Genomic DNA, 24,503 nt, shown 5'->3' with positions numbered 1-24,503 from the left:
AGCAGTCTGATCCTCTCCTCCATCCCCCTCACCCTCTCCTCCAGCAGTCTGATCCTCTCCTCCATCCCCCTCACCCTCTCCTCCAGCAGTCTGATCCTCTCCCTCCATCCCCCTCACCCTCTCCCCCAGCAGTCTGATCCTCTCCTCCATCCCCCTCACCCTCTCCTCCAGCAGTCTGATCCTCTCCTCCATCCCCCTCACCCTCTCCTCCAGTAGTCTGATCCTCTCCTCCATCCCCCTCAACCTCTCCTCCAGCAGTCTGATCCTCTCCTCCATCCCCCTCAACCTCTCCTCCAGCAGTCTGATCCTCTCCTCTAGTGCTCTGTTCTTCTCCTGCTCTTGATTTTTATATTGTTGAAGTTGCCTGTCCACAGTCCAGAGTGCAGATATGTCTCTCTCCACCTCCAGCTCTCCGGGTCTGGTTAAGGGGGTGTTGTTGTGCTGGACTGTTGTCTGGGTCTGTGCTGACTGGAGTGTAATGACCTGCTGTTCCAGCTCCACCTGCCTTACCTCCAGCTGGGTAAATGTATCCTTCATTTCTTTGAGGGAGTAGTACTCTGTGCTGGGAGGTTGACTTTCCGCTTGGGGTTGCTCGTCTGTGGGGTTATATAATGAAGAGGTCTGGTCTGACCCACTCGGGGTGGGGGTATCTTTCTCAGGGAGAGCTTCTCCTGCTGGGCTAATTCTTTGATTAGGTGAAAGTCCAGCTGAAACTGTTTGGGGTTTCCCTGTACCAAATACTGTTCCAGACTTATAGAGATTTATATTAGCTGACTCATAGTCCTCGTTGTCTAGTATCCTGAGTTTCCACCCCTCGTAAACAGCCCCTCGCTTAACAGAGGGGTAGTGTGCTAATATAGCACTGTGTCATGCCAGGGGATGGTCTGGTTAATATAGCACTGTGCCATGCCAGGGGATGGTCTGGTTAATATAGCACTGTGCCATGCCAGGGGATGGTCTGGTTAATATAGCACTGTGTCATGTCAGGGGATGGTCTGGTTAATATAGCACTGTGCCATGCCAGGGGATGGTCTGGTTAATATAGCACTGTGTCATGCCAGGGGATGGTCTGGTTAATATAGCACTGTGTCATGCCAGGGGATGGTCTGGTTAATATAGCACTGTGCCAGGGGATGGTCTGGTTAATATAGCACTGTGTCATGCCAGGGGATGGTCTGGTTAATATAGCACTGTGCCAGGGGATGGTCTGTGTTAATATAGCACTGTGCCATGCCAGGGGATGGTCTGGTTAATATAGCACTGCGCCATGCCAGGGATGGTCTGGTTAATATAGCACTGTGCCAGGGGATGGTCTGGTTAATATAGCACTGTGCCATGCCAGGGGATGGTCTGGTTAATATAGCACTGTGCCAGGGGATGGTCTGGTTATTATAGCACTGTGTCATGCCAGGGGATGGTCTGGTTAATATAGCACTGTGCCATGCCAGGGGATGGTCTGGTTAATATAGCACTGTGCCATGCGAAGGGGGGATGGTCTGGTTAATATAGCACTGTGCCATACCGGAGGGGATGGTCTGGTTAATATAGCACTGTGCCATGCCAGGGGATGGTCTGGTTAATATAGCACTGTGTCATGTCAGGGGATGGTCTGTGTGGAAGATGAGGTTGCTGATGTTCCCATTTTTATAATAGTCAGCAAAAAGTGTCTCTTGATTTTCAATAAGGAGCTTCATTTTGTGATCTTTTCTTGCCTTATCATTCTTTACATACACAGGGTACTGTATTTAATTACCTCTGAACAGCGGGAGGCAGCTTCTATGGCCTCTCCATTTGGTTGGAGTAGACTGTGTGATTCTCCTGCCATTGTTGAGCTACAGGGCTTTGACACCTCTCACTTGGCACGTCAGTGCTAATTAAAGTTGTATCAAGCTTGGCAGTTTAGCATTCAGTCCTTATAAAGTAATGTCATGTATTTTTCTTCTTGGCTTTTGGAAATAAAATATAGCTTCAGACTAAACATTGCTCACTCAGTTCCAGGTTGGATGGTGTTTTCAGGTTTCTGTTGTTTTCCAGAGCATTTGCTGTATAGCGTTGGAATAATAATCTTTGGTAGGTGATTCCGTAATTCCGTCCAAAATCAGGTTGTGGGTTTCGAGTTTTGATTTGGAGTGAAGGTTGTGTTGTAGAGGGTAGTATCCTGTATATGTTCCTGACAAAGTTTATCTAACTCTAAATCTATCTTTTTTTAAGAACATGCTGAAAAATGCAGGAGCTCATCTGATCATGACCTCTCTCTCTGTCAGTCTCTGTATGTCTCTCTGCCTCACAGTATCTCTCTGTCTCTCTCTCTCTCTCTCTCTGTCTGAGTGGTGACCTCAGCCTATCTATATATCTGTCTATCTGTCTGTCTACGTATCTATCTGTCTGTCTGTCTGTCTGTCTGTCTGTCTGTCTGTCTGTCTATCTATCTATCTATCTATCTATCTATCTATCTATCTATCTATCTATCTATCTATCTATCTATCTATCTATCTATCTATCTATCTATCTATCTATCTATCTATCTATCTATCTATCTGTCTGTCTGTCTGTCTGTCTGTCTGTCTGTCTGTCTGTCTGTCTGTCTGTCTGTCTGTCTGTCTGTCTGTCTGTCTGTCTGTCTGTCTGTCTGTCTGTCTGTCTGTCTGTCTGTCTGTCTGTCTGTCTGTCTGTCTGTCTGTCTGTCTGTCTGTCTGTCTGTCTGTCTGTCTGTCTGTCTGTCTGTCTGTCTGTCTGTCTGTCTGTCTGTCTGTCTGTCTGTCTGTCTGTCTGTCTGTCTGTCTGTCTGTCTGTCTGTCTGTCTGTCTGTCTGTCTGTCTGTCTGTCTGTCTGTCTGTCTGTCTGTCTGTCTGTCTGTCTGTCTGTCTGTCTGTCTGTCTGTCTGTCTGTCTGTCTGTCTGTCTGTCTGTCTGTCTGTCTGTCTGTCTGTCTGTCTGTCTGTCTGTCTGTCTGTCTGTCTGTCTGTCTGTCTGTCTGTCTGTCTGTCTGTCTGTCTGTCTGTCTGTCTGTCTGTCTGTCTGTCTGTCTGTCTGTCTGTCTGTCTGTCTGTCTGTCTGTCTGTCTGTCTGTCTGTCTGTCTGTCTGTCTGTCTGTCTGTCTGTCTGTTCAATTCAATGGGCATTATTGGCATGGGAAACATATGTTTACATTGCCAAAGCAAGTGAGGTAGATAATAAACAAACGTGAAATAAACAATACAAATTAACAGTAAACATTACACTCACAGAAGTTCCAAAAGCATAAAGACATTACAAATGTCATATGATGTGTATATATACAGTGTCGTAAAGATGTGCAAATGGTTAAAGTACAAAAGGGAAAATAAATAAACATAAATATGGGTTGTATTTACAATGGTGTTTGTTCTTCACTGGTTGCCCTTTTCTTGTGGCAACAGGTCACAAATCTTGCTGCTGTGATGGCACACTGTGGTATTTCACGCAATAGATATGGGAGTTTATCAAAATTGGGTTCGTTTTCAAATTCTTTGTGGATTCTTTCTCTCTCTCTGCCTTTCTCTCTCTGCCTCTCTCTCAGCCTCTCTCTCTGCCTCTCTCTCTCTCTCTCTCTCTCTCTCTCTCTCTCTCTCTCAATTCAATGAACTTTATTGACATGGCAAGTTCATTATTACTTACATTGTCAAAGTATACATATATAAAAAAAAATATATATATATTTATATACATATAAAATATATATATTTATATACATAATATAGTCAGTGTTTTCCTCAGTTTTCTATCAGTCACAGTGGTCAGATAGTCTGCCACCATGTACTGTCTGTTTAGAGATGAATAGCATTGAAGTTTACTTAGATTTTTTGTGGTGTCTTTCCAAAAGGTGATATATTTTTATTTTTGTTTTGTGCTGATTTGGTTGTGCTGTCCCGAGGCTCTATGGGGTTGGTTTGGGTTAGTGAACTGTGCCTCAGAACCAGCTGGCTGAGGGGACTCTTGTTTCATCTCTTGATATTGTAGAGCTGTGTGATGGAATGTTTTGGGGTCACTTGTTTTTAGATGGTTGTAAAATGTGATGGCTCTTTTTCTATTCGAATGAGGAGGGGTATTGGCCCAATTCTGCTCTACATGCGTTATTTGGAGTTTTTCTTTGAACTTGCAATACAGTCTTGCAAAACATTTGGTAAATTCATTATTAGACAGTGGACCCCATACTTCACTGCCATATAGAGCAATTGGTTCTATAACTGATTGGAACATTTTGAGACAGATTCTAATTGGATTTTCGATTTTAATGTTCCTTTTATGGCATAGAATGCTCTTCTTGCTTTGTCTCTCAGCTCGTTCATAGCCATGTGAAAGCTTCCTGTGTTGCTGATATTTAGTCCTAGAGACGTGTCGTTTTTGGTGTGTTCTAATAGAACTGTGTCCAAATAGAATTTATATTTGTCATCCTGATTTCCGGTAATTTGTTGGAATATCATTATATTAGTTTTTTTTAGGTTAACGGTCAGAGCCCAGGTCTGACAGAACCTGTGAAGACGATTTAGGTGCTGCTGTAAACCCTCTTTAGTGGGAGACAGCAGCACCAGGTCTCTCTCTCTTTCTCTTTCTCTCTCTCTCTCTCTGTTGCTCTCTCTCTTTCTCTTTCTCTCTGGTGTCTGCTTTAATGAGTGTATTATAGACTGACTCTCCTCTTACTTTGCTGCTACTGCTGCTGCACACACACACACACACACACACACACACACACACACACACACACACACACACTACACACACACACACACACACACACACACACACACACACACACACACACACAATCTCTCTCTCCCTCTCTCTCTGCAACTGCCACACTCTGCTAACTGCCTGCCAGCTAAGGCCACTACAATGACACCTCGTTCCAGGCTTTCCTAGGCCTTTCTATCTATAAAACTGCCACACACACACACACACACACACACACACACACACACACACACACACACACACACACACACACACACACACACACACACACACACACACACACACCATCATCATCATCATCTCTAAACCCCTGGCAGGCAGGCTCCTTCCTCCTCTCTGGTCACATGGGACAGAACATATATACATTTACATTTCTGTCATCTAGCAGACGCTCTTATCCTAATCAGATCACATTTTATTGGTCACATGATTAGCAGATGTTAGAGTGTAACAACAAGTAATCTAACAATTCCACAACAACTACCTAATACACACAAATCTAAAGGGATGGAGTGACTTACAGGAGAGTGACTTACAGGAGAGTGACTTACAGGAGCAATTACAAGAGCAATTAGGGTTAAGTGCTTTGCTCAAGGGCACATTGACAGATTTGTCACCAAGTCGGCGCAGGGATTTGAACCAGAAACTTTTCTTAACTGCCAAGGTCTCTAAACTTCCATGGTCTCTAAACTACCATGGTCTAGAAACTACCATGGTCTGTAAACTACCATGGTCTCTAAACTACCATGGTCTATAAACTACCATGGTCTATAAATTACCATGGTCTGTAAACTACCATGGTCTATAAACTACCATGGTCTATAAACTACCATGGTCTATAAATTACCATGGTCTATAAACTACCATGGTCTCTAAACTACCATGGTCTGTAAACTACCATGGTCTATAAACTACCATGGTCTATAAATTACCATGGTCTATAAATTACCATGGTCTGTAAACTACCATGGTCTATAAACTACCATGGTCTATAAACTACCATGGTCTATAAATTACCATGGTCTATAAACTACCATGGTCTATAAATTACCATGGTCTATAAACTACCATGGTCTCTAAACTACCATGGTCTGTAAACTACCATGGTCTATAAACTACCATGGTCTATAAATTACCATGGTCTGTAAATTACCATGGTCTATAAACTACCATGGTCTATAAACTACCATGGTCTATAAACTACCATGGTCTATAAATTACCATGGTCTATAAACTACCATGGTCTCTAAACTACCATGGTCTGTAAACTACCATGGTCTCTAAACTACCATGGTCTATAAACTACCATGGTCTATAAACTACCATGGTCTATAAAAAACCATGGTCTCTAAACTACCATGGTCTATAAACTACCATGGTCTCTAAACTACCATGGTCTATAAACTACCATGGTCTATAAACTACCATGGTCTCCAAACTACATGGTCTGTAAACTACCATGGTCTGTAAACTACCATGGTCTGTAAACTACCATGGTCTATAAACTACCATGGTCTGTAAACTACCATGGTCTATAAACTACCATGGTCTATAAACTACCATGGTCTCCAAACTACCATGGTCTCTAAACTACCATGGTCTATAAACTACCATGGTCTCTCAACTACCATGGTCTATAAACTACCATGGTCTCCAAACTACCATGGTCTATAAACTACCATGGTCTATAAACTACCATGGTCTATAAACTACCTTGGTCTCAAAACTACCATGGTCTATAAACTACCATGGTCTATAAACTACCATGGTCTATAAACTACCATGGTCTATAAACTACCATGGTCTATAAACTACCTTGGTCTCAAAACTACCATGGTCTATAAACTACCATGGTCTATAAACTACCATGGTCTCTAAACTACCATGGTCTATAAACTACCATGGTCTATAAACTACCATGGTCTCTAAACTACCATGGTCTGTAAACTACCACGCTACCTGCATTTGGAGCCTACGTCCCAAATACCACCCTATTTCATAATACCACCCTATTCCCAAATACCACCCTATTCCATAATACCACCCGATTCCCTAATACCACCCTATTCCCTAATACCACCCTATTCCCTACATAGTGTACTACTGTTGAGCAGGGACCATAGAGCAAGAGGGGGCCATTTGGGACAGAATAGATAGAATTCTTTAATGAATGACACATCTGTCCTGCTTCCCTGCCAGTCCTCCTGTCCTGTCCTCCTGTCCTGTCCTGTTGTCCTGTTCTGCTTCCCTGCCAGTCCTCCTGTCCTGTCCTCCTGTCCTGTCCTGTTGTCCTGTCCTGCCTCCCAGCCAGTACTCCTGTCCTCCTGTCCTGTCCTGTCCTGCTTCCCTGCCAGTCCTCCTGTCCTGTCCTCCTGTCCCTGTCCTGTCCTCCTGTCCTGCTGTCCTGTCCTGCTTCCCTGCCAGTCCTCCTGTCCTGTCCTCCTGTCTTGTCCTGTCCTGCTGTCCTGTCCTGCATCCCTGCCAGTCCTCCTGTCCTGTCCTGTCCTCCTGTCCTATCCTGCTGTCCTGTCCTGCTTCCCTGCCAGTCCTCCTGTCCTGTCCTGTCCTCCTGTCTTGTCCTGTCCTGCTGTCCTGTCCTGCTGTCCTGTCCTGCTTCCATGCCAGTCCTCTGATGTTTGCTGTTCAAAATGATGTCACACACCAAATGCTCATCCTCATCCTGTCTTCCTTCCTGCTTCTTCTGACGCAACATGCCATGAATTCTAGCAAGCAGTCATTTCACAGTCTCAGACAGACATCGGACAGGACAGCAGGACAGGACAGCAGGACAGGTCAGCAGGACAGGACAGGAAGACAGGACAGGAAAACAGGACAGCAGGAAAGGACAGGACAGGAGGACTGAACAGGACAGCAGGACAGGACAGCAGGACAGGACAGCAGGACAGGAGGACAGGAGGACTGGAGGACAGGAGGGCAGGACAGGACCAGACACAAGGACAGGAGGACAGGACAGCAGAACAGCAGGACATGAAAGGGGGACAGGACAGCAGGACAGGAGGACAGGAGGACAGGACAGGAGGACAGGACAGGATGACAGGACAGCAGGACAGGACAGGACAGCAGGACAGGAGGACAGGAGGACAGGACAGCAGGACAGGAGGACAGGAGGACAGGACAGGACAGGAGGACAGGACAGCAGGACAGGACAGCAGGACAGGACAACAGGACAGGACAGCAGGACAGGAGGACAGGACAGGAGGACAGGACAGCAGGACAGGAGGACAGGACAGGAGGACAGGACAGCAGGACAGGACAGCAGGACAGGACAGCAGGACAGGACAGCAGGACAGGAGGACAGGACAGGATAGGAGGACAGGACAGGACAGCAGGACAGGACTGGACAGCAAGACTCAGGCTCATTGACACACCTGCACCTAGAAAGATTTAGTCACGCAAGAAGAGAAGAGAGAAAGAGAGGAGGATTGAGCAGAAATTAAACTAACGTGTCAGTAGAGAGTAACAGACAGACCAGTTAGAGTAACGTGTCAGTAGAGAGTAACAGACAGACCAGTTAGACTAACGTGTCAGTAGAGAGTAACAGACAGACCAGTTAGACTAACGTGTCAGTAGAGAGAGTAACAGACAGACCAGTTAGAGTAACGTGACAGTAGAGAGTAACAGACAGACCAGTTCGACAAACGTGTCAGTAGAGAGAGTAACAGACAGACCAGTTAGACTAACGTGTCAGTAGAGAGTAACAGACAGACCAGTTAGACTAACGTGTCACTAGAGAGTAACAGACAGACCAGTTAGAGTAACGTGTCAGTAGAGAGTAACAGACAGACCAGTTAGACTAACGTGTCAGTAGAGAGAGTAACAGACAGACCAGTTAGACTAACGTGTCAGTAGAGAGAGTAACAGACAGACCAGTTAGACTAACGTGTCAGTAGAGAGAGTAACAGACAGACCAGTTAGACTAACGTGTCAGTAGAGAGTAACAGACAGACCAGTTAGACTAACGTGTAAGTAGAGAGAGTAACAGACAGACCAGTTAGACTAACGTGTCAGTAGAGAGAGTAACAGACAGACTAGTTAGACTAACGTGTCAGTAGAGAGTAACAGACAGACCAGTTAGACTAACGTGTCAGTAGAGAGAGTAACAGACAGACCAGTTAGACTAACGTGTCAGTAGAGAGTAACAGACGGACCAGTTAGACTAACGTGTCAGTAGAGAGAGTAGCAGACAGACCAGTTAGACTAACGTGTCAGTAGAGAGTAACAGACAGACCAGTTAGACTAACGTGTCAGTAGAGAGTAACAGACAGACCAGTCAGACTAACGTGTCAGTAGAGAGAGTAACAGACAGACCAGTTAGACTAACGTGTCAGTAGAGAGTAACAGACAGACCAGTTAGACTAACGTGTAAGTAGAGAGAGTAACAGACAGACCAGTTAGACTAACGTGTCAGTAGAGAGAGTAACAGACAGACCAGTTAGACTAACGTGTCAGTAGAGAGTACACGACAGACCAGTTAGACTAACGTGTCACTAGAGAGTAACAGACAGACCAGTTAGACTAACGTGTCAGTAGAGAGAGTAACAGACAGACCAGTTAGACTAACTGTCAGTAGAGAGAGTAACAGACAGACCAGTTAGACTAACTGTCAGTAGAGAGAGTAACAGACAGGCCAGTTAGACTAACGTGTCAGTAGAGAGAGTAACAGACAGACCAGTTAGACTAACGTGTCAGTAGAGAGTAACAGACGGACCAGTTAGACTAACGTGTCAGTAGAGAGAGTAACAGACAGACCAGTTAGACTAACGTGTCAGTAGAGAGTAACAGACAGACCAGTTAGACTAACGTGTAAGTAGAGAGAGTAACAGACAGACCAGTTAGACTAACGTGTCAGTAGAGAGAGTAACAGACAGACCAGTTAGACTAACGTGTCAGTAGAGAGAGTAACAGACAGACCAGTTAGACTAACGTGTCAGTAGAGAGAGTAACAGACAGACCAGTTAGACTAACGTGTCAGTAGAGAGTACACGACAGACCAGTTAGACTAACGTGTCACTAGAGAGTAACAGACAGACCAGTTAGACTAACGTGTCAGTAGAGAGAGTAACAGACAGACCATTTAGACTAACTGTCAGTAGAGAGAGTAACAGACAGACCAGTTAGACTAACGTGTCAGTAGAGAGTAACAGACAGACCAGTTAGACTAACGTGTAAGTAGAGAGAGTAACAGACAGACCAGTTAGACTAACGTGTCAGTAGAGAGAGTAACAGACAGACCAGTTAGACTAACGTGTCAGTAGAGAGTAACAGACAGACCAGTTTGACTAACGTGTCACTAGAGAGTAACAGACAGATCAGTTAGACTAACGTGTCAGTTGAGAGAGTAACAGACAGACCAGTTAGACTAACGGGTCAGTAGAGAGTAACAGACAGACCAGTTAGACTAACGTGTCAGTAGAGAGTAACAGACGGACCAGTTAGACTAACGTGTCAGTAGAGAGAGTAACAGACAGACCAGTTAGACTAACGTGTCAGTAGAGAGTAACAGACAGACCAGTAAGACTAACGTGTCAGTAGAGAGTAACAGACGGACCAGTTAGACTAACGTGTCAGTAGAGAGAGTAACAGACAGACCAGTTAGACTAACGTGTCAGTAGAGAGAGTAGCAGACAGACCAGTTAGACTAACGTGTCAGTAGAGAGTAACAGACGGACCAGTTAGACTAACGTGTCAGTAGAGAGAGTAACAGACAGACCAGTTAGACTAACGTGTCAGTAGAGAGAGTAACAGACAGACCAGTTAGACTAACGTGTCAGTAGAGAGTAACAGACGGACCAGTTAGACTAACGTGTCAGTAGAGAGAGTAACAGACAGACCAGTTAGACTAACGTGTCAGTAGAGAGTAACAGACAGACCAGTTAGACTAACGTGTCAGTAGAGAGAGTAACAGACAGACCAGTTAGACTAACGTGTCAGTAGAGAGTAACAGACAGACCAGTTAGACTAACGTGTAAGTAGAGAGAGTAACAGACAGACCAGTTAGACTAACGTGTCAGTAGAGAGAGTAACAGACAGACCAGTTAGACTAACGTGTCAGTAGAGAGTAACAGACAGACCAGTTTGACTAACGTGTCACTAGAGAGTAACAGACAGATCAGTTAGACTAACGTGTCAGTTGAGAGAGTAACAGACAGACCAGTTAGACTAACGGGTCAGTAGAGAGTAACAGACAGACCAGTTAGACTAACGTGTCAGTAGAGAGTAACAGACGGACCAGTTAGACTAACGTGTCAGTAGAGAGAGTAACAGACAGACCAGTTAGACTAACGTGTCAGTAGAGGAGTAACAGACAGACCAGTAAGACTAACGTGTCAGTAGAGAGTAACAGACGGACCAGTTAGACTAACGTGTCAGTAGAGAGAGTAACAGACAGACCAGTTAGACTAACGTGTCAGTAGAGAGAGTAGCAGACAGACCAGTTAGACTAACGTGTCAGTAGAGAGTAACAGACGGACCAGTTAGACTAACGTGTCAGTAGAGAGAGTAACAGACAGACCAGTTAGACTAACGTGTCAGTAGAGAGAGTAACAGACAGACCAGTTAGACTAACGTGTCAGTAGAGAGAGTAACAGACAGACCAGTTAGACTAACGTGTCAGTAGAGAGTAACAGACGGACCAGTTAGACTAACGTGTCAGTAGAGAGAGTAGCAGACAGACCAGTTAGACTAACGTGTCAGTAGAGAGTAACAGACAGACCAGTTAGACTAACGTGTCAGTAGAGAGTAACAGACAGACCAGTCAGACTAACGTGTCAGTAGAGAGAGTAACAGACAGACCAGTTAGACTAACGTGTCAGTAGAGAGTAACAGACAGACCAGTTAGACTAACGTGTAAGTAGAGAGAGTAACAGACAGACCAGTTAGACTAACGTGTCAGTAGAGAGAGTAACAGACAGACCAGTTAGACTAACGTGTCAGTAGAGAGTACACGACAGACCAGTTAGACTAACGTGTCACTAGAGAGTAACAGACAGACCAGTTAGACTAACGTGTCAGTAGAGAGAGTAACAGACAGACCAGTTAGACTAACGTGTCAGTAGAGAGAGTAACAGACAGACCAGTTAGACTAACTGTCAGTAGAGAGAGTAACAGACAGACCAGTTAGACTAACTGTCAGTAGAGAGAGTAACAGACAGGCCAGTTAGACTAACGTGTCAGTAGAGAGAGTAACAGACAGACCAGTTAGACTAACGTGTCAGTAGAGAGTAACAGACGGACCAGTTAGACTAACGTGTCAGTAGAGAGAGTAACAGACAGACCAGTTAGACTAACGTGTCAGTAGAGAGTAACAGACAGACCAGTTAGACTAACGTGTAAGTAGAGAGAGTAACAGACAGACCAGTTAGACTAACGTGTCAGTAGAGAGAGTAACAGACAGACCAGTTAGACTAACGTGTCAGTAGAGAGAGTAACAGACAGACCAGTTAGACTAACGTGTCAGTAGAGAGAGTAACAGACAGACCAGTTAGACTAACGTGTCAGTAGAGAGTACACGACAGACCAGTTAGACTAACGTGTCACTAGAGAGTAACAGACAGACCAGTTAGACTAACGTGTCAGTAGAGAGAGTAACAGACAGACCATTTAGACTAACTGTCAGTAGAGAGAGTAACAGACAGACCAGTTAGACTAACTGTCAGTAGAGAGAGTAACAGACAGGCCAGTTAGACTAACGTGTCAGTAGAGAGAGTAACAGACAGACCAGTTAGACTAACGTGTCAGTAGAGAGTAACAGACGGACCAGTTAGACTAACGTGTCAGTAGAGAGAGTAACAGACAGACCAGTTAGACTAACGTGTCAGTAGAGAGTAACAGACAGACCAGTTAGACTAACGTGTAAGTAGAGAGAGTAACAGACAGACCAGTTAGACTAACGTGTCAGTAGAGAGAGTAACAGACAGACCAGTTAGACTAACGTGTCAGTAGAGAGAGTAACAGACAGACCAGTTAGACTAACGTGTCAGTAGAGAGTAACAGACGGACCAGTTAGACTAACGTGTCAGTAGAGAGAGTAACAGACAGACCAGTTAGACTAACGTGTCAGTAGAGAGTAACAGACAGACCAGTTAGACTAACGTGTCAGTAGAGAGAGTAACAGACAGACCAGTTAGACTAACGTGTCAGTAGAGAGTAACAGACAGACCAGTTTGACTAACGTGTCACTAGAGAGTAACAGACAGATCAGTTAGACTAACGTGTCAGTTGAGAGAGTAACAGACAGACCAGTTAGACTAACGGGTCAGTAGAGAGTAACAGACAGACCAGTTAGACTAACGTGTCAGTAGAGAGTAACAGACGGACCAGTTAGACTAACGTGTCAGTAGAGAGAGTAACAGACAGACCAGTTAGACTAACGTGTCAGTAGAGAGTAACAGACAGACCAGTAAGACTAACGTGTCAGTAGAGAGTAACAGACGGACCAGTTAGACTAACGTGTCAGTAGAGAGAGTAACAGACAGACCAGTTAGACTAACGTGTCAGTAGAGAGTAACAGACAGACCAGTAAGACTAACGTGTCAGTAGAGAGTAACAGACAGACCAGTAAGACTAACGTGTCAGTAGAGAGTAACAGACAGACCAGTCAGACTAACGTGTCAGTAGAGAGAGTAACAGACAGACCAGTTAGACTAACGTGTCAGTAGAGAGTAACAGACAGACCAGTTAGACTAACGTGTAAGTAGAGAGAGTAACAGACAGACCAGTTAGACTAACGTGTCAGTAGAGAGAGTAACAGACAAACCAGTTAGACTAACGTGTCAGTAGAGAGAGTAACAGACAGACCAGTTAGACTAACGTGTCAGTAGAGAGTAACAGACAGACCAGTTAGACTAACGTGTCAGTAGAGAGTAACAGACAGACCAGTTAGACTAACGTGTCAGTAGAGAGTAACAGACAGACCAGTTAGACTAACGTTTCAGTAGAGCGAGTAACAGACAGACCAGTTAGACTAACGTGTCAGTAGAGAGAGTAGCAGACAGACCAGTTAGACTAACGTGTCAGTAGAGAGAGTAACAGACAGACCAGTTAGACTAACGTGTCAGTAGAGAGAGTAACAGACAGACCAGTTAGACTAACGTGTCAGTAGAGAGAGTAACAGACAGACCAGTCAGACTAATGTGTCAGTAGAGAGTAACAGACAGACCAGTTAGACTAACGTGTCAGTAGAGAGAGTAACAGACAGACCAGTCAGACTAACGTGTCAGTAGAGAGTAACAGACCGACCAGTTAGACTAACGTGTCAGTAGAGAGTAACAGACCAGATCTGACCTGACCAGAGCAGACCAGACCAGCAAGACCTGACCAGGCCAGACCAGACCAGACCAGCAAGACCTGACCAGGCCAGACCAGACCAGACCAGCAAGACCAGACCAGGCCAGGCCAGACCAGAGCAGACCTGTCTATGTGTGTGTTCATAGTGTACCAGACCAGATCTGACCAGACCAGCAAGACCAGACCAGCAAGACCAGACCAGGCCAGACCAGACCTGTCTATGTGTGTTTTCATAGAGTACCAGACCAGACCAGATCAGACCTGTCTATGTGTGTGTTCGTAGTGTACCAGACCAGACCAGACCAGACCAGTCTATGTGTGTTTTCATAGTGTACCAGACCAGACCAGACCAGATCTGACCTGTCTATGTGTGTGTTCGTAGTGTACCAGACCACACCAGACCTGTCTATGTGTGTGTTCGTAGTGTACCAGACCACACCAGACCTGTCTATGTGTGTTTTCATAGTGTACCAGACCACACCAGACCTGTCTATGTGTGTGTTCGTAGTGTACCAGACCACACCAGACCTGTCTATGTGTGTTTTCATAGTGTACCAGACCAGACCAGACCTGTCTATGTGTGTGTTCGTAGGCTTTTCAAGTGAGTCCTGGCAGAGTATCTGACGCGGTATTGGAGGCATCAAAGACAAGCGCTGCGGTGAGTCACCCAATGATTCGCTTGACTTTTAAATCACTGTCCCTCCCAAATGGCACCCTATTTCCTGTGCTAACTAGTTCACAATGAAGGGCATTGGGTGCCATTTGGGACTCAACCAGTGTCCTGGTTGTCCTGGTGTTTGGAGAGGGAGAGGTTACTGAGACAATGGACACATACGGTCACACAGCCAGGTGGACGTTTGGATTGCCCTTCCTCTCATGCTTCTCATTCACATGCATGAATAGATAACCAGCTTCAAAAGAGCTGTTGTAACTATTCCTCTTTGTGTTGCTGCCTGCGGCCGTTGTTTCTTCCTGTTGTTTCTTCCTGTTGTTTCTTCCTGTTGTTTCTTCCTGTTGTTTCTTCCTGTTGTTTCTTCCTGTTGTTTCTTCCTGTTGTTGTTGTTTTTGTAGTTGTTGCTTCTTCTTTGTTACTGCTGTTGCTTAAATTCATGGGCTGTTATGCTCTCTCTCTCTCTCTCTCTCTCTCTCTCTCTCTCTCTCTCTCTCTCTCTCTCTCTCTCTCTCTCTCAATTCAATTTGAGGGGCTTTATTGGCATGGAAAACACATATGTTAACATTACCAAAGCAGGTGAGGTAAATAATATACAAAAGTGAAATAAACAATAAAAATGTCTCTCTCTCTCTCTCTCTCTCTCTCTCTCTCTCTCTCTCTCTCTCTCTCTCTCTCTCTCTCTCTCTCTCTCTCTCTCTCTCTCTCTCTCTCTCTGAGATCTCAACCTTCTGACTAACCCACTTACTGCACTGTCAGAACTAGAAGCACAAGCGTTTCGCTAAATTCACATTAACATCTGCTAACCATGTGTGTGTGACCAATAAAATCAGATTTTATTTGATTTGTATCTCAACCCTCTGACTAACCCACTAACTGTCTGGGATATAAACCCTCTCACTAACCCACTAACTGTCTGGGATATAAACCCTCTGACTAACCCACTAACTGTCTGGGATATAAACCCTCTGACTAACCCACTAACTGTCTGGGATATAAACCCTCTGACTAACCCACTAACTGTCTGGAATCTAAACCCTCTGACTAACCCACTAACTGTCTGGGATATAAACCCTCTGACTAACCCACTAACTGTCTGGGATCTAAACCCTCTGACTAACCCACTAACTGTCTGGGATATAAACCCTCTCACTAACCCACTAACTGTCTGGGATATAAACCCTCTGACTAACCCACTAACTGTCTGGGATATAAACCCTCTGACTAACCCACTAACTGTCTGGGATATAAACCCTCTGACTAACCCACTAACTGTCTGGAATCTAAACCCTCTGACTAACCCACTAACTGTCTGGGATATAAACCCTCTGACTAACCCACTAACTGTCAAGGATCTAAACCCTCTGACTAACCCACTAACTGTCTTCGATCGCAACCCTCTGACTAACCCACTAACTGTCAGGGATCTAAACCCTCTGACTAACCCACTAACTGTCAGGGATCTAAACCCTCTGACTAACCCACTAACTGTCTTCGATCGCAACCCTCTGACTAACCCACTAACTGTCAGGGATCTCAATCCTCTGACTAACCCACTAACTGTCTGGGATCTAAACCCTCTGACTAACCCACTAACTGTCAGGGATCTAAACCCTCTGACTAACCCACTAACTGTCAGGGATATAAACCCTCTGACTTACCCACTAACTGTCTGGGATATAAACCCTCTGACTAACCCACTAACTGTCTGGGATATAAACCCTCTGACTAACCCACTAACTGTCAGGGATCTAAACCCTCTGACTAACCCACTAACTGTCAGGAATATAAACCCTCTGACTAACCCACTAACTGTCAGGGATCTAAACCCTCTGACTAACCCACTAACTGTCTGGGATATAAACCCTCTGACTAAGCCACTAACTGTCAGGGATCTAAACCCTCTGACTAACCCACTAACTGTCACGGATCTCAACCTCACTCAGCACTATTGAATGTTGTGAATGTAGTTGGATAGTATTCTGAATATTTCTACAGAACTATTCTGATGCTCTCTCTCTATATCCTTCAAGGTCATCTTGTGTTATCTGTTATCTCACAGAACTGAATATTGGCTTTGCTTTGGATGGATGATGCTATCTTACAGTATAAATACAATGGTTTATTGGGAACTGTAACCTGTAGTTCAGATGGTTTATTGTGAACTGTAACCTGTAGTTCAGATGGTTTATTTTGGAACTGTAACCTGTAGTTCAGATGGTTAATTGGGAACTGTAACCTGTAGTTCAGATGGTTTATTGTGAACTGTAACCTGTAGTTCAGATGGTTTATTGGGAACTGTGACCTGTAGTTCAGATGGTTTATTGAGGAACTGTAACCTGTAGTTCAGATGGTTAATTTGGAACTGTAACCTGTAGTTCAGATGGTTAATTGGGAACTGTAACCTGTAGTTCAGATGGTTTATTGGGGAACTGTAACCTGTAGTTCAGATGGTTTATTGGGGAACTGTAACCTGTAGTTCAGATCGTTTATTGAAGATCTGTAACCTGTAGTTCAGATGGTTAATTGGGAACTGTAACCTGTAGTTCAGATGGTTAATTGGGAACTGTAACCTGTAGTTCAGATGGTTTATTGTGAACTGTAACCTGTAGTTCAGATGGTTTATTGGGGAACTGTAACCTGTAGTTCAGATGGTTAATTGGGAACTGTAACCTGTAGTTCAGATGGTTTATTGGGGAACTGTAACCTGTAGTTCAGATGGTTTATTGTGGAACTGTAACCTGTAGTTCAGATGGTTTATTGGGGAACTGTAACCTGTAGTTCAGATGGTTAATTGGGAACTGTAACCTGTAGTTCAGATGGTTTATTGGGGAACTGTAACCTGTAGTTCAGATGGTTTATTGTGGAACTGTAACCTGTAGTTCAGATGGTTTATTGTGGAACTGTAACCTGTAGTTCAGATGGTTTATTGGGGAACTGTAACCTGTAGTTCAGATGGTTTATTGGGAACTGTAACCTGTAGTTCAGATGGTTTATTGGGGAACTGTAACCTGTAGTTCAGATGGTTTATTGGGAACTGTAACATGTAGTTCAGATGGTTTATTGGGAACTGTGACCTGTAGTTCAGATGATTTATTGGGGAACTGTAACCTGTAGTTCAGATGGTTTATTGGGAACTGTAACCTGTAGTTCAGATGGTTTATTGGGAACTGTGACCTGTAGTTCAGATGGTTAATTGGGAACTGTAACCTGTAGTTCAGATGGTTTATTGGGAACTGTAACCTGTAGTTCAGATGGTTTATTGGGGAACTGTAACCTGTAGTTCAGATGGTTTATTGGGAACTGTGACCTGTAGTTCAGATGATTTATTGGGGAACTGTAACCTGTAGTTCAGATGGTTTATTGGGAACTGTAACCTGTAGTTCAGATGGTTTATTGGGAACTGTGACCTGTAGTTCAGATGGTTAATTGGGAACTGTAACCTGTAGTTCAGATGGTTTATTGGGAACTGTAACCTGTAGTTCAGATGGTTTATTGGGGAACTGTAACCTGTAGTTCAGATGGTTTATTGGGAACTGTAACCTGTAGTCCAGATGGAAATGTAGAGAAATGATGGCCGATGTTCAGTGGTCAGAGACAATAGGATGGTCATCCACTGCACATGGCCAACGTTCCTGTTAGTCTGTTTTCTCCCTTTCGAGCAAAGTGCATTTGGGTATTTCTTCCTTTTACCCTTTTTTTATATCTCACTGTCCTGTTCCTCTGCCTGTCCCAACAGCAAACCCTGGAGAACAACCTCACCAATCTGGTGAAGAGAAACAGTGAGCTGGAGAACCAGATGGCCAAACTCATCCAGATCTGTCAGCAGGTTGAGGTGAGTCTAGGGCTGTTGTTGTGACCGTATTACCACCCCACCAGCAGTCATGAGTCATGACCGCAGTCAAATTCCATGTGACCGTATTACCACCACACCAGCAGTCATGAGTCATGACCGCTGTCAAATTCCATGTGACCGTATTACCACCACACCAGCAGTCATGAGTCATGACCGCAGTCAAATTCCATGTGACCGTATTACCACTACACCAGCAGTCATGAGTCATGACCGCTGTCAAATTCCATGTGACCGTATTACCACCACACCAGCAGACATGAGTCATGACCGCTGTCAAATTCCATGTGACCGTATTACCACCACACCAGCAGTCATGAGTCATGACCGCAGTCAAATTCCATGTGACCGTATTACCACCACACCAGCAGTCAAGAGTCATGACCGCAGTTAGCTGAAGGAACAGGGTTGGAGAGCCCATGGTATACAGAGTTAGCTAAAGGAACAGGGTTGGAGAGCCCATGGCATACAGAGTTAGCTGCAGGAACAGGGTTGGCGAGCCCATGGCATACAGAGTTAGCTGCAGGAACAGGGTTGGAGAGCCCATGGTATACAGAGTTAGCTGCAGGAACAGGGTTGGAGAGCCCATGGCATACAGAGTTAGCTGAAGGAACAGGGTTGGAGAGCCCATGGCATACAGAGTTAGCTGCAGGAACAGGGTTGGAGAGCCCATGGTATACAGAGTTAGCTGAAGGAACAGGGTTGGCGAGCCCATGGCATATAGAGTTAGCTGCAGGAACAGGGTTGGCGAGCCCATGGCATACAGAGTTAGCTGCAGGAACAGGGTTGGAGAGCCCATGGTATACAGAGTTAGCTTAAGGAACAGGGTTGGTGAGCCCATGGCATATAGAGTTAGCTGCAGGAACAGGGTTGGCGAGCCCATGGTATACAGAGTTAGCTGAAGGAACAGGGTTGGCGAGCCCATGGCATATAGAGTTAGCTGCAGGAACAGGGTTGGCGAGGCCATGGTATTCAGAGTTAGCTGCAGGAACAGGGTTGGCGAGCCCATGGTATTCAGAGTTAGGGTGTAGTATCTGAATTCTCCTGAAACAGAGGTTGATGCGTGGAGTGAAATAAACCCAGACATTTCTATATGAAATCTTGTGTGAAAGCAGAGTTGTTGATGGTTGGCGCTGAATAGAGGAGGATCCCAGCTGCTAATATGTTTCTTTCCCTTATAAAACCTGGAGTAGCTTAATATGTGTATATATAATACTAATATGTTTATAGTAGCTTAATATGTATATATAATACTAATATGTTTATAGTAGCTTAATATGTATATATAATACTAATATGTTTATAGTAGCTTATCCGACATGATTGAAAAAGGAACACACCTCCATTTGAGTGCATACGGGAGACATGTCATTTTTCCCCTGTCCCTGTTCCTGTTTCTGCCCCTGTTCCTGTTCTTGCCCCTGTTCTTGTTCCTGCCCCTGTTCTTGTTCCTGCTCCTGTTCTTGTTCCTGTTCCTGTTCTTGTTCCTGCCCCTGTTCCTTTTCCTGTTCCTTTTCCTGTTCCTGTTCCTGTTCCTGCCCCTGTTCCTGTGCCTCTTCTTGTTCCTGCCCCTGTTCCTTTTCCTGTTCCTGCCCCTGTTCCTGTTCTTGTTCCTGCCCCTGTTCTTGTTCCTGCCCCTGTTCCTTTTCCTGTTCCTGCCCCTGTTCCTGTTCCTGCCCCTGTTCCTGTTCCCGCCCCTGTTCCTTTTCCTGTTCCTGCCCCTTTTCCTGTTCCCGCCCCTGTTCCTGTTCCTGTTCCTGTTCCCGCCCCTGTTCCTGTTCCTGCGACTGTTCCTGTGTCCTGTTCTGTGCCGCCTGTTCTGTGTTCCTGCCGCCTGTTCCTGTTTGCTGTTCCTGCCCCTGTTCCTGTGTCCTGCCCCTGTTCCTGTTCCTGCCCCTGTTCCTGTTTCTGTTCCTGTTCCTGCCCCGCTGTTCGCTGCGCCCTGTTCCTGTGTCCTGCCCCTGTTCCTGTTCCTGCCCCTGTTCCTGCCCCTGTTCCTGCCCCTGTTCCTTCCCCTGTTCCTGTTCCTGCCTCTGTTCCTGTTCCTGCCCCTGTTCCTGTTCCGCCCCTGCCGCCTGTTCCTGCCCGCCTGTTCCTGCCCCTGTTCCGCCCCTGCCCCCGTTCGGCCCCCGTCCGTTCCTGTTTCTGTTCCTGCCCCTGTTCCTGTTCCTGCCCCTGTTCCTGTTCCTGTTCCTGCCCCTGTTCTTGTTCCTGCCCCTGTTCCTGTTCCTGCCCCTGTTCCTGTTTCTGTTCCTGCCCCTGTTCCTGCCCCTGTTCCTGTTCCTGTTCCTGTTCCTGCCCCTGTTCCCGTTCCTGCCCCTGTTCCTGTTCCTGTTTCTGTTCCTGTCCCTGTTCCTGTTCCTGCCCCTATTTTTGTTCCTGCCCCTGTTCCTGTTCGTGCCCCTGTTCCTGTTCCTGCCCCTGTTCCTGCCCCTGTTCCTTCCCCTGTTCCTGTTCCTGCCTCTGTTCCTGTTCCTGCCCCTGTTCCTGTTCCTGCCCCTGTTCCTGTTCCTGCCCCTGTTCCCGCCCCTGTTCCCGCCCCTGTTCCTGCCCCCGTTCCTGTTCCTGTTCCTGTTTCTGTTCCTGCCCCTGTTCCTGTTCCTGTTCCTGCCCCTGTTCTTGTTCCTGCCCCTGTTCCTGTTCCTGCCCCTGTTCCTGTTTCTGTTCCTGCCCCTGTTCCTGCCCCTGTTCCTGTTCCTGCCCCTGTTCCTGCCCCTGTTCCTGTTCCTGCCCCTGTTCCTGTTCCTGTTTCTGTTCCTGCCCCTGTTCCTGTTCCTGCCCCTGTTCCTGTTCCTGCCCCTGTTCCTGTTCCTGCCCCTGTTCCTGTTTCTGTTCCCGCCCCTGTTCCTGCCCCTGTTCCTGTTCCTGCCCCTGTTCCTGTTCCTGTTCCTGTTCCTGCCCCTGTTCCTGTTCCTGTTTCTGTTCCTGTCCCTGTTCCTGTTCCTGCCCCTATTTTTGTTCCTGCCCCTGTTCCTGTTCGTGCCCCTGTTCGTGCCCCTGTTCCTGCCCCTGTTCCTTCCCCTGTTCCTGTTCCTGCCTCTGTTCCTGTTCCTGCCCCTGTTCCTGTTCCTGTTCCTGCCCCTGTTCCTGTTCCTGCCCCTGTTCCTGCCCCTGTTCCTGCCCCGTTCCTGTTCCTGTTTCTGTTCCTGCCCCTGTTCCTGTTCCTGCCCCTGTTCCTGCCCCTGTTCCTGTTCCTGTTCCTGCCCCTGTTCTTGTTCCTGCCCCTGTTCCTGCCCCTGTTCCTGTTTCTGTTCCTGCCCCTGTTCCTGCCCCTGTTCCTGTTCCTGCCCCTGTTCCTGCCCCTGTTCCTGTTCCTGCCCCTGTTCCTGTTCCTGTTCCTGTTTCTGTTCCTGCCCCTGTTCCTGTTCCTGCCCCTGTTCCTGTTCCTGCCCCTGTTCCTGTTCCTGCCCCTGTTCTTGTTCCTGCCCCTGCCTCTGCCCCTGTTCCTGTTCCTGTTTCTGTTCCTGCCCCTGTTCCTGTTCCTGCCCCTGTTCCTGTTCCTGTTTCTGTTCCTGTCCCTGTTCCTGTTCCTGCCCCTATTTTTGTTCCTGCCCCTGTTCCTGTTCATGCCCCTGTTCCTGTTCCTGTTCCTGTTCGTGCCCCTGTTCCTGTGCGAGCCCCTGTTCCTGTTCCTGCCCCTGTTCCTGTTCCTGCCTATTTGATAATGGGCCATTATACTTTAAATCTAAACTAATTTTGCATATTAGCAAAGACAAGATTAAATTGAGAATAGTCTGATGGGTGTGCGTCGTGCCTAAGAACAGCCCTTAGCCGTGGTGTATTGGCCAAATACCACAACTCCTCTGGCCTTATTGCTTCATTATATTCTTCTTACTATAAAATCATATCTTATAAAATAATGTCCCAGGAATTATAAGCATATATTGTCTGCTAAATGAACAAGCCTAGAGCCAATGGCATGGAGCATAGCCAGATAACATACAGTAGGCCAACTCATATTCTGTTCTTCTGAAATACATTTTCTTCCTATTATAATGTTTCTTTAGACCTGCCTAAAATAAATAATGCATTTATTGTGATGGTGAATATTAAATAGATGTACAATGAGGGATAAAAGTATTTGATCCCCTGCTGATTTTGTACGTTTGCCCACTGACAAAGAAATGATCAGTCTATAATTTTAATGGTAGGTTTATTTGAACAGTGAGAGACAGAATAACAACAACAAAAAATCCAGAAAAACGCATGTCAAAAATGTTATAAAATGATTTGCATTTTAATGAGGGAAATAAGTATTTGACCCGCTCTCAATCAGAAAGATTTCTGGCTCCCAGGTGTCTTTTATACAGGTAACGAGCTGAGATTAGGAGCACACTCTTAAAGGGAGTTTTTCAGGATTTTTTTGTTGTTATTCTGTCTCTCACTGTTCAAATAAACCTACCATTAAAATTATAGACTGATCATTTCTTTGTCAGTGGGCAAACGTACAAAATCAGCAGGGGATCAAATACTTTTTTCCCCCACTGTATTATGCTTTTTTTAAATGTTGATGTTCCAAAGGCGGCTTTTATGAGTGGAGGCTTGGAGAGGCTAAACGTGTTTATGTTAATTCATGGTCAACCGGCATGCATTTGCATGACAATAACTGTCTGACAAAATGTCATGACCTTCACAACCCTAGGTGATTATCTCAGTCATATCTGTCAACAGGTAGAGGTGAGTCAGCCTCAGTCAGATCTGTCAACAGGCGGAGGTGAGTCAGTCTCAGTCAAATCTGTCAACAGGTAGAGTTTAGTCAGTCTCAGTCATATCTGTCAACAGGTAGAGTTGAATCAGTCTCAGTCAAATCTGTCAACAGGCAGAAGTGAGTCAGTCTCAGTCAGATCTGTCAACAGGTTGAGGTGAGTCAGTCTCAGTCAAATCTGGCAACAGGCAGAGGTGAGTCAGTCTCAGTCAAATCTGTCAACACGTAGAGGTGAGTCAATCTCAGTCAGATCAGTCAACAGGCAGAGGTGAGTCCGTCTCAGTCATATCTGTCAACTGGCAGAAGTGAGTCAGTCTCAGTCTTATCTGTCAACAGGTAGAGTTGAGTCAGTCTCAGTCATATCTGTCAACAGGTAGAGTTGAGTCAGTCTCAGTCATATCTGTCAACAGGTAGAGATGAGTCAGTCTCAGTCAGATCTGTCAACAGGTGAAGGTGAGTCAGTCTCAGTCAGATCTGTCAACAGGTAGAAGTGAGTCAGTCACAGATCTGTCAACAGGTAGAGGTGAGTCAGTCTCAGTCAGATCTGTCAGCAGGTGAAGGTGAGTCAGTCTCAGTCAGATTTGTCAACAGGTAGAGGTGAGTCAGTCTCAGTCAGATCTGTCAGCAGGTAGAGGTGAGTCAGTCTCAGTCAGATCTGTCAACAGGTGAAGGTGAGTCAGTCTCAGTCAGATCTGTCAACAGGTAGAAGTGAGTCAGTCACAGATCTGTCAACAGGTAGAGGTGAGTCAGTCTCAGTCAGATCTGTCAGCAGGTGAAGGTGAGTCAGTCTCAGTCAGATTTGTCAACAGGTAGAAGTGAGTCAGTCTCAGATCTGTCAACAGGTAGAGGTGAGTCAGTCTCAGTCAGATCTGTCAACAGGTGAAGGTGAGTCAGTCTCAGTCAGATCTGTTAACAGCTAAAGATGAGTTAAGTCTCAGTCAGATCTGTCAACAGGTAGAGGTGAGTTAGTCAGTCAGATCTGTCAACAGGTGAAGTTGAGTCAGTCAGTCAGATCTGTCAACAGGTGAAGGTGAGTCAGTCAGTCCGATCTATCAACAGGTGAAGGTGAGTCAGTCAGATCTGTCAACAGGTAGAGGTGAGTTAGTCAATCAGATCTGTTAACAGGTGAAGTTGAGTCAGTCAGTCCGATCTATCAACAGGTAAAGGTGAGTCAGTCTCAGTCAGATCTGTCAACAGGTGAAGTTGAGTAAGTCAGTCAGATCTGTCAACAGGTGAAGGTGAGTCAGTCAGTCCGATCTA

The 24,503-nt window shown here is 45.7% G+C and overlaps 1 protein-coding gene across 2 annotated transcripts in view; it reads left to right on the top strand.

Annotated features, from left to right (window-relative positions):
* Window positions 1-24,503, top strand: part of LOC106591089 (putative E3 ubiquitin-protein ligase MID2) — a 249,705-nt gene that overhangs the window by 87,146 nt on the left and 138,056 nt on the right. Inside the window, exons 3-4 of one of the 2 annotated variants that reach the window (XM_045724240.2) lie at window positions 14,608-14,673; window positions 18,425-18,520. In XM_045724240.2, coding sequence (XP_045580196.1) covers window positions 14,608-14,673; window positions 18,425-18,520 — 162 coding nt within the window. The remainder of the gene's footprint in view (window positions 1-14,607; window positions 14,674-18,424; window positions 18,521-24,503) is intronic. The other variant, XM_045724241.2, reaches the window with a different exon arrangement.

Source organism: Salmo salar, chromosome 09 (assembly GCF_965601325.2).
Source record: "Salmo salar chromosome 09, fSalSal1, whole genome shotgun sequence".
In the NCBI taxonomy this organism is placed as follows: domain Eukaryota; kingdom Metazoa; phylum Chordata; class Actinopteri; order Salmoniformes; family Salmonidae; genus Salmo; species Salmo salar.
Note: the sequence above shows the minus strand (reverse complement) of the source record. Positions and strands in the feature narration are given on the sequence as shown.